The sequence below is a fragment of the Haliotis cracherodii genome, unplaced genomic scaffold, assembly GCF_022045235.1.
Source record: "Haliotis cracherodii isolate W230 unplaced genomic scaffold, xgHalCrac1.p SCAF_6, whole genome shotgun sequence".
Lineage (NCBI taxonomy): Eukaryota > Metazoa > Mollusca > Gastropoda > Lepetellida > Haliotidae > Haliotis > Haliotis cracherodii.
In genome coordinates this window covers 66,812,053-66,822,931 of record NW_027266319.1, presented here as the reverse complement: position 1 = coordinate 66,822,931, position 10,879 = coordinate 66,812,053, and the positions used below count along the sequence as shown (strand labels likewise).

Sequence of the window (10,879 nt, the reverse complement as noted above, 5' to 3'; positions counted from 1 at the left end):
TATTGTAGTTATCGTAGTACTGGTACATGTGATCTATCCGGAACGGATGTGTCGAATCACGGATGACTCGGGGAGTTTGTCACGTCCGCCGTGTACGCCGACATGTGATTGTATGTCACGAACCATATGTATGACGTATATACTATACAAGACCGTGTTGGGGTAAGTGGTCCGACGATCCGCCCTAACCGCCACCACCACTTCGAAAATGACAAATAAACCACAGTGACTTGTAACACATATGGTTTATTTGGCTGTGTTCTTGTGCCAGGACGTGGTGGATCTCGTGCTTTCGGGTACTGGCTTCGACTCGTTATTATTCAACCGGGGGAACGGGTTGCCCAGTCGTCTGAGGCGCCGCGATTCGCTGGGCAGAGTTGCTCTCACTTGGGCACGCCAGACACCTATGATTGTTGGTTCGAATCCCGATTCGCCCAGATTATGTTTCTAGGTTTGTCAGCACCATACCAGTGCTCCTGGGTTTCACCGAAGTGGTAAACGTCTGAGACCTGCATCACTTTCCTCCCACATTAAGCTGACACTTCGTGATATAACTGGAATAATGTTAAAAGCGGCGTTAAACCCAACTCACTCACTATTATTCATCCCGTCCTGATAGCGTAAAATAACATTCACTCACTCACTCGCACACATTGACGTGTTTACAGTATCTCTGGATCGGTTATGTTTCTGGTAAATGTCGTGATATTAACTTGAGTCCTACGCAACTAACGGGATAGGGTGGTCAGACTCGCTGACTTAGATCTCAATCGCGTGGATCGATGCTCATAATGTCAATCACTGGATTATCTGGTCCAGACTCAATTATTTTACAGACCGTTGTCATATAGCTGGAATATTGCTGAGTGTGGCGTTAAACAACAAACAAAACAACCTATACGTGTCATTGTCGTGACAAGCTGATAGCTGTCTCCAACAGCTGTCGTGTATTCCAGTGGGCGCTATCTGCTGCACTTACGTTGTCGACAGAGCCATGACAGCCTGGTGGGCAGCTTGTGTCTTGGCACTGGTCAGTCTGACCACTGCTTCCTACAAGAAAGGCGCGGCAGTCTCGAAGACCAACTACCAATGCGGCGACACCGACGCCTTTACCAACATCGCGTGGTGGTGAGACAGGATTATGTTCATTTGTGTTGAGTACTCTACCTGAAGTGTTTGTAGCTATAGTTTACCATCTTCCCGAGGCAAGAGAGTTAACTGACTTTAAAAGTCCAGTTTCCACCCTTGCCGAAGCAGGCTTGAATTCCTGGGTTCGATCGTAGCGCCACCAGTGGCTATTACTGGTTATGACCTAGATGCCTCTCCCATGGACGAATCAGATTCCAACCCTCGTATCACTTGCATTTGCTTCAAACAAAATGACAGACAGACAGACAGACAAATTTATTCGGTGCTTCAGGCCACCGGCCCATAATACAATGTAAATATATTGTATATATATCTGCATACTGGGTAGATTTAATAATGATTCACCGTTCAACACTGTTTCCGTTCGAATGTTCATGGCTTAGAAGAGACATTTACCTAAGCTTTTTATAATTTGTTCGTTTTCAGCTGACATAAGTCTTATAAAATTCTCAATAGAGGGAGGGGTAACGAGACGCTTGAAAAGAGCCTCTTCTTGCTCTAGAATACTGGTCACAAATCATAAGAACATGGAATTCATCTTCAACATGGTTTTGTCCCTTCGAAAAACAGAAAGTGCTAACACGTTCATTATGTGGGATGTTGTTGTGACGCCCCAGTTCAACAGCAAGTCTGAAATTATTACATCGGAACATGGCTTTAAGCAGAGCTCCAGATAAGCTTTTGGTGGTGTGGGTATTTTACCCATGCATTTTAAAATCGTTGGGTATCAGTAATTCTATCTGCGTATTCAAATTTCTGTTACCCACTAGTTTTTACACATGTGGGTATTTAAGTTAAATATTAAAAACACTATTCATCTAGTCCCTGCAAACTGGTGTCGTTTGGGTTAGAGAGCTTTGTAGGACTCAAAAATGCCACGATACTTCCACAAGAAAGTGTGATGGCAAATGATCATGATGTAACTGTCATCGTGGAGTTTGGCAAGGTTGACGGAATGCCCGTTTATAATTTCAAAATAAGTTGCTGATTTACTAATCGAATACGCAGGGTTACTTCACAATATTTTGATGATACGCACAAGTTATATTTTTGTAGTGTATCTGTAATGTTTGTAGCGTATTTGATACGCCTGGATTTTATTTTACTGCGTATTTCTGCATTTCTGATGCGTATTTTACGCAGATACGCAGCTTATCTGGAGCTCTGGCTTTAAGGCTACGTTGGTAAGAAGACATATGACAAGTGATATATGATTCCACATTTAGTAATGACTTGAGCTGTGAGTAGTAATTGCATTTCGTTGATGATGTCAGGGAGAAGTGCCAATATTGAGTGAGGCAGTCGTAAAATCTTCGTTTAAAATCTGTCATGAAATGTTGAATATTACCAATGTCTTGGCTTAGCCAAACAAAACCAAATCCAAACTGAAATAAAATCATTCTAATATGTGATGCCCATGTAATCTTACCATTATCATCCAGAGATTTTAGTATATAATAAGCTTGGATGGGTAGCCTGTGTTGTTCCATCTGAATTAGTCTGCACCAGTACTTGACTGCTCTTGACATGTAGTTATACTGTAGGGGGATCCTACCACAGTCTCCTAGAACCATGTTGTTGTTGGTGAACTTATTTACTCTCAATAATGTTACAGTAGCTGGTTCCCTAGATCTCTGATCCATAACATAGGATTGGTGAAATCATAGCATCAAAAATATTAAAAAGATCATGGTGATTAATGTATCCAAATTGTTTTTGATAATTATATATTGATAGAAGTGCTTTCCTTGCCTGGGCTGCTAGACATGCTTGGGCCTTGGTCCAAGATAACTTTGGTGAGAAAATAATTCCTAAATATCTGTACATGTTGACAGCTTCTATCTGATGACCATTCAAAAACCACTTTTCATAACTGCGAAGAGGACCTCCATTCCGAAATACTATTGTTTTAGTCTGATTCAGATGGACTTTCATGCCAATATTATCACAGAATTTCTCCAGGGTCTTTATTTTCTTTTGAAGCTGTAAAGCAGTATCAGAGACGGTTGACACATCATCAGCAAATAACAGAGCAAAACCATCAGGGATATGAGTAGATATAAACACACCTCTACCACCTTCTTCCTCCAACATTGAAACTAACAGATTAATAAATGTGATGAAGATCCGAGGGCTTAAGATACACCCCTGACGAGTACCCATGGTGCACTTGAAGTATGGCGATAGTCCACAATCAGTTCTCACACATGCACATAGTTTTGAATACATCTGAATTATAAACTTGCGAAATTTACCTTCAACTCCCAGTTGAAGGAATCTGTTAAATAGCATTGTGTGGTTCACACTGTCAAAAGCTTTTGAAAAGTCTATAAAAAGACAAACAAAATGGCGGCGCCAAGTCAGGACCATCTGATCGATAATCAAGATCTATAATGTGATAAATAGATCTTAAATCGCGAAGTGCATCAAATCACATGAGTACCTTGATTAAAACATGAAAAGATTTGGAAAATATCTGTTGACACCGAGTTGACGGTGCACATGCTTTGTAAATCCTGCAATCGACCGAAATCTGCATGACAATTTACGAACTGGATTTCGATTTCATTGCGCGATTTTGATTGGACTATGCATAGACTCGTTAGTCCAGCCAAAATGTAACTCCATTATACCAGCCTAGTTTGGCAAGGGTTTGAAACTGGACTTTTTTAGTCAGTTAACTCACTTGCCCCGGGAAGATGTATTTTACCTACCCATCGTATCACCGTCACCCATCGACAGTTTGATGCCCATAGTCTGCACAGAGAGTGGTTCGATCCCCTGGCTGCATCATACCAAGAGACTGAATATGAAACTTGTTGTTACCCTGCCTGTCGCTCGGCATTAAGAAGCTAAAGCACGGACAGGTCGGGTCGGAGACAGTATTCTGTCTGAGTGTGGTTTCCGTATGATATTGCGGTATGGTATCTCAGCAGTATGAAGCCAGTATTTACTAAGTCATTACTAATGCACGCGTGAGCGCACGTACGCACGCACGCACACACACACGCACGCACACACACACACACTTTTGCATTAGAAGTGAATAAACTTCAACGCGTTTTTACCTCACCTTGGGGTTTAAGCGTTAGCTCGTCACGCCGAAGACCCTTGTTCGATTTCCACATAGGTACAATGTATGAAGGCTATTTCTGGTGTCCTACGCCTTGGAATATTGTTAAAAGCGGCGTAAAACCATACTCACTCACCTACTCACTCACCTTACATTCAATGTCGCGCAGGTTGTGATGTGAAGCGTACATACAATCACTAACGTTTTTTGTTTGTTGCTCGCCTATTACGTCTCTTGGACCGCCTCCGTGGTCTAGTGGTAGAGCGTCCGCCCGGAGAGCGGAAGGTCCGGGGTTCGATCCCCGACCGCGTCATACCAAAAGACGTTAAAAGATGGTACTTGTTGTTACCCTGTCTGGCGCTCGACATGAAGGGGCTAAAACAAGGACTGGTCGGCTCGGAGTCAGTATACTGTGTCTGAACGGGGTATTCATGTTAAACTGCGGCATGGTATCTCAGTGAGCTAGCACTATAAATCGGCATCAGTCCGGACTTGTACAAGCAGCCACACAAACACACACACGTACATGCACGTCGCTATATAAGTGCAATAATCTTGGACGGGACGTTAAACCCCATTTCACCTCACTCTTGGTTTGGTTATGTGAAGCTTACATACAATCTCAACAGCTTCACTGTATCTCTTCGTGTCTGTGGATGTTGATCGACTTCTTGAAACAGCTTCTGAAGATTACATCTTCGATTTCCAAACTGGAACAATAAGATCAGACAGAAATTATACGTACAGTAATCTACGGTTATAACGAACACGCTTTTAACGAACTGACGGATATAACGAACTAACTTTTTAGTCCGGACTATTTGCTGTAGTTATGCTGTATATATGCTTATAACGAACTACGGTTATAACGAACAAAAAATAGTAGTCCATTTGAGTTCGTTATAACCGTAGTTTACTGTAACAGAAGTCAATGTGAAACGAACAAAAAAACAAAGAAATGTTGTAAATTAACAATTGTATTATAAAATCAACTAGGTTTACAAATGAATACAAAATGCAAAGTAGAGCAGCAGTACAAAATTCACTCACAGTGCAATAACAATGGCAAGCTCCGAAGTTCTTACAGTTTGTCCCTCACTCTATGAAGGTTCATACTCCAATGAGTGAGTGAGTGAGTGAGTTTGGTTTAACGCCGCTGTTAACAGTATTCCAGTTATATCGCGCCGTGTCAGCTTTAGTGAAAGGAAAGCCCGAAGTGATGCAGGTCTCAGACGTTTACCACTTCGGTGAAACCCACGAGCACGGGCATGGTGCTGACAAACCTAGCAACATAATCGGGGCGAACCGGGATTCGAACCCACAATCATAGGTCTCTGGCGTGCCCAAGGGACGCAACTCTGCACAGCGAATCGCGGCGCCTCAGACGACTGGGCCACCAGTGCCCCCCATACTCCAATGAACTCACACAAAGTGAATGTCAATTCTGAAATAACACTGCAATGTATCTGCTTGTTACAACTAAGGAAGTGCTGTTCAGAAGTATTACTTGTCTAATTGTGCCTCAAACATGTCGACCCGTGAAGATCCGGGGTAGAATAGGTCTTCAGCAACCCATGCTTGCCGTAAAAGGCGACTAACGGGCTCGGGTGGTCAGGCTTTCTGACTTGGTTGATGCATGTCATCGATCCCAATTGCGTGGATCGATGTTCATGATGTCAATCACTGGATTGTCTGATCCAGACTCGCTTATTGACAGACAGCCGTCATATAGCTGGAACATTGCTGAGTGCGGCGACAAACAACAAACAAACAAACAAATCAAACATGTCTATAAAACTGATAATGTCACATATCTTTGAGTGTGCAGGGTTGTCTGCAAATGAACCCCAATGTCGTTGGTGGACTGATACCCTGTCTCCGTTCCCTGTGTTGTAGGTATGACTGGAAGCAAACTCCCTGGTACCACACCAAGATCGGGCACTGCACCAACAGCATCACCAGACCGGGGAGGGTACCCATGGTGTGGGGTTGGAGGAAGAACATTGACCATCCGCTCTACTTCCAGTGAGTTTAGTTCACTCCTTATCACCCAGCGTACAGCATTGTGTCCTTACTTGTCCTAACATGTCGGAACACAGATCACAACGCTTCAGCCATTTATCATTTAACTACATTCATTCCGTATTAACTAATTATGTTTTCTTTAGTGGGGTTTTACTTTGGTTGAGGGGGCACGGGTGGCCCAGTCGTCTAAGGCGCCGCGATTTGCTGTGCAGAGTTGCGTCCCTTGGGCACGCCAAAAACCTATGATTTTGGGTTCGAATCCCGGTTCTCCCCAATTATATTTCTAGGTTTGTCAGCACCATACCCGTGCTTGTGGGTTTCAACGAAGTGGTAAACGTCTGAGACCTGCATCACTTCGGGCTTTCCTCCCACATTAAGCTGACACGCCTTGTATAACTGGAATACTGTTAAAAGCGGCGTTAAACAAAACTCACTCACTCTTTTGTTGACGCGGACAAAAGGACCATGGGTTCGTATACAATAACAAAGGAGGTGAGGTGAAATGGGGTTTAACGTCGCGTCCAACATTATTGCACTTATATAGCGACGTGTATGTACGTGTGTGTGTTTGTGTGGCTGCTTGTACTAGTCCGGACTGATGCCGATTTATAGTGCTAGCTCACTGAGATACCATGCCGTAGTTTAACATGAATACCCCACTCAGACACGATATACTGACTCCGAGCCGACCAGTCCTTGTTTTAGCCCTTTAATGCCGAGCGCCAGACAGGGTAACAACAAGTACCATCTTTTAACGTCTTTTGGTATGACGCGGTCGGGGATCGAACCCCGGACCTTCCGTTCTCCGGGCGGACGCTCTACCACTAGACCACGGAATGAAAATTGCTGGAACAGACCTGTGAAGATCCGGGGTAGAATAGGTCTTCAGCAACCCATGCTTGTCGTAAAAGGCGACTATGCTTGTCTTAAGAGGCGAATAACGGGGTCGGATTGTCAGGCTCGCTGACTTGGTTGATGGACGTCATCAATCCCAATTGCGTTGATCGATGTTCATGATGTCAATAACTGGATTGTCTTGTCCAATAACGTTTATTTACAGTCCGCCGTCATATAGCTGGAATATTGCTGAGTACGGCGTTAAACAACAAACAAACAATATGAATTGTCCATAGGCATTACAAACAAACAATATCGATCACTGGATTGCCTGATCCGGACTCGATTATTTACAGGCCGTCTTATAGCTCGATTATTGCTGGAACCAAACCAGCTGGGACACCTTTCTTCTTCGGAGGAGACGTCATATGTTTACACTGTTATGTACTCAACACTTATTTATTCTTTCAATTCATTTTTTGGGTCGCTTTGTCACGGTATGTGCACTTCATAGCTTTTTTGTGACCACGAACATTGCAGGCTTTTGTTATGTGAACCGACAACCTTTTATCGTGAGTGAGTATGTTTTTTACACCGCTTTTAGCAATATTCCAGCAATATCACGGCGGGGGACACCAGAAATGGGCTTAACACATTGTACCCATGTCGGGATTCGAACCTAGGTCTTCGGCTCGACGAGGTAGCTCTTTAACCCCTAGGCTACCCCGCCGCCACCAACCTTTTATAGATAATTGGTACTTCCATATAGAATAATAAACCTTGCGAGGGGTCCCGGCCAGACAGGGTCCCAAGTACCCATGCCTTGGCTGCATGTCACCGTACCTTGATACTGCATGTCACCGTACCTTGATACTGCATGTCACCGTACCTTGATACTGCATGTCACCGTACCTTGATACTGCATGTCACCGTACCTTGATACTGCATGTCACCGTACCTTGATACTGCATGTCACCGTACCTTGTTACTGCATGTCACCGTACCTTGTTACTGCATGTCTACGTACCTTTTTACTGCATGTCATCGTACCTTGATACTGCATGTCATCGTACCTTGATACTGCATGTCACCGTACCTTGATACAGCATGTCACCGTACCTTGTTACTGCATGTCACCGTACCTTGTTACTGCATGTCACCGTACCTTGATACAGCATGTCACCGTACCTTTTTACTGCATGTCATCGTACCTTGATACTGCATGTCATCGTACCTTGATACTGCATGTCACCGTACCTTGATACTGCATGTCACCGTACCTTGATACTGCATGTCACCGTACCTTGATACAGCATGTCACCGTACCTTTTTACTGCATGTCACCGTACCTTGATACTGCATGTCACCGTACCTTGATACTGCATGTCACCGTACCTTGATACTGCATGTCACCGTACCTTGATACAGCATGTCACCGTACCTTGATACTGCATGTCACCGAACCTTGATACTGCATGTCACCGTACCTTGATACTGCATGTCACCGTACCTTGATACTGCATGTCACCGTACCTTGTTACTGCATGTCACCGTACCTTGATACTGCATGTCACCGTACCTTGATACTGCATGTCACCGTACCTTGATACTGCATGTCACCGTATCTTGATACTGCATGTCACCGTACCTTGATACAGCATGTCACCGTACCTTGATACAGCATGTCACCGTACCTTGATACTGCATGTCACCGTACCTTGATACTGCATGTCACCGTACCTTGTTACTGCATGTCACCGTACCTTGTTACTGCATGTCACCGTACCTTGATACTGCATGTCACCGTACCTTGATACCACGGACTGTTGCTCATGCTTTCAATCACTGGTTTGCCTGATCCAGACTCGTTAATTACAGGTCGCCTGATGTAGCCGGCAAATCAACATTGACTTACAGTAAACTACGGTTATAACGAACTCAAAGGGACCACTAATTTTAGTTCGTAATAACCGTAGTTCGTTATAAGCATATATACAGCAATACAACAAATGTCTGGGACTAAAATATAACGTTGTTATATCGGTCAGTTTGTTTTAAGCGTGTTTGGGGCGGTCGGGTAGCCTAGTGGTTAAAGCGTTCGCTCGTCACGCCGAAGACCCGGGTTCGATTCCCGACATGGGTACAATGTGTGAAGCCCATTTCTGGTGTCCCCCGCCGTGATATTGCTGGAATAATGCTAAAAGCGGCGTAAAATCAAACTCACTCACTCACTATAAGTATGTTCGTTATAAACGTAGTTTACTGTACTTACTAATATTATGAGCTAAGTGTGTTTTCAGTAACGACACGAGCAAATACGTACTCGGCTTCAACGAGCCCAACCACATGCACCAGTCCAATCTGACTCCGGCAGAGGCAGCGACAGCATGGAAGGTGATCGAAGCCAGAGCTGACAAGCAGAACCAGCTCCTAGTAGGCCCGGCCGCCATCCGGTGCAGCTCCTCACACTGTCTCATGGACGGCGTACAGTGGTATCGGGAGTTCTTCCAACACTGCAAAGGATGCCGGGTAGATTATATTGCCACGCATGCGTACTGGTGCTCAGCCGACACCACCTTGAACTTCCTGAAGGAACTCTGGGACAATTTTAAGAAACCAATATGGCTGACTGAATTTGCCTGTCCAAGCAATAATGTCGACCATGTGCTCAGCTACATGAAGGAAATCCTTCCGCGTCTGGAGCGGGCTGACTACGTGGCGCGGTACTCGTGGTACGCCAGCAGGGTCGCTGGTACGGGGGCGGCCAAGTCCCAGGACAGCTTGCTGGAGCTCACCTCAGCCCGGCTGTCAACTCTCGGCAAGTACTACAATAACTTCATGTAGACACAGGCACGTGTTTTCCATGTGAAGTTTTGATTGGAAAGATGATAATAAACTATCAATAAAATCAACACAAGAAAACTTGTTTTTTTTCTGCGTCGACTTCAACCGCTGAACCTTTCTGCTGAATTCTACTCACTACAATGAAATACAGTAATATCACATGAGTGAGTGAGTTGGGTTAACGCCGCTATTAACAGTATTCCAGTGATATCACGGCGTGTCAGCTTAATGTGGGAGGAAAGCCCGAAGTGATGCAGGTATCGGACCAATCCTATTCAGTGTCCAACAATCTGGGAGATATAATGCACATGACCTGTAAAGCAGGCAATAACACAGAAACCGATCCTTTCAGGGTACAATACGATCTCATGGAAACAGAGGACATAGACGGCGCGGCAGGTTCAGTCTTATTATGTCTGTCCGCAGCATTCGATACGACTGACCATGAGAGAATGATATCATGTCTTGTATCCTGTATTTGAGTGACCAGAGAAACCCTTCGGTGGTTTTGCTCTGATCTTACCAATCGATTTCAATCAGTATAATTGTATTGTATATGGTAATCAAATAAGACAGAACTTGGTGTGGTATTCCACAGGGGTCACTGCTCGGACCAATCCTGTGTTCTCACAATGCCAGTGGGATACATTGCGAGGAAACACAACCTATCTTTTCTTCTTTACGCTGATGATACTCATCTGTGTCTCGGATTCAGATCTCTGTTTTGAGCCTCTGTTGAGAATACACACCAAGCCATCACCAAGTGTATAAGACCCGTGAAGATTCCGGGATAGAATAGGTCTTCAGCAACCCATGCTTGCCGTAAAAGGTGACTCATCACTCATCAAGGTCATCGATCCCAATTGCGTGGATGCTCACGATATTAATCACTGCATTGTCTGGTCCAGACTCGATTATTTACAGACCGCCGTCATATAGCTGGAATATTGC

General features: G+C 44.4%; 1 protein-coding gene across 1 annotated transcript; it reads left to right on the top strand.

The window, feature by feature from the left end:
- The first annotated feature begins 958 nt into the window (after nucleotides 1-958).
- Nucleotides 959-10,006, top strand: LOC139445493 (uncharacterized). Its single transcript, XM_071226635.1, has 3 exons — nucleotides 959-1,128; nucleotides 6,119-6,247; nucleotides 9,385-10,006. Exons 1-3 carry the CDS (start codon nucleotides 995-997, stop codon nucleotides 9,926-9,928), a joined length of 807 nt encoding a protein of 268 aa, XP_071082736.1. The 5' UTR covers nucleotides 959-994; the 3' UTR covers nucleotides 9,929-10,006.
- The last annotated feature ends 873 nt before the right edge of the window (nucleotides 10,007-10,879 follow it).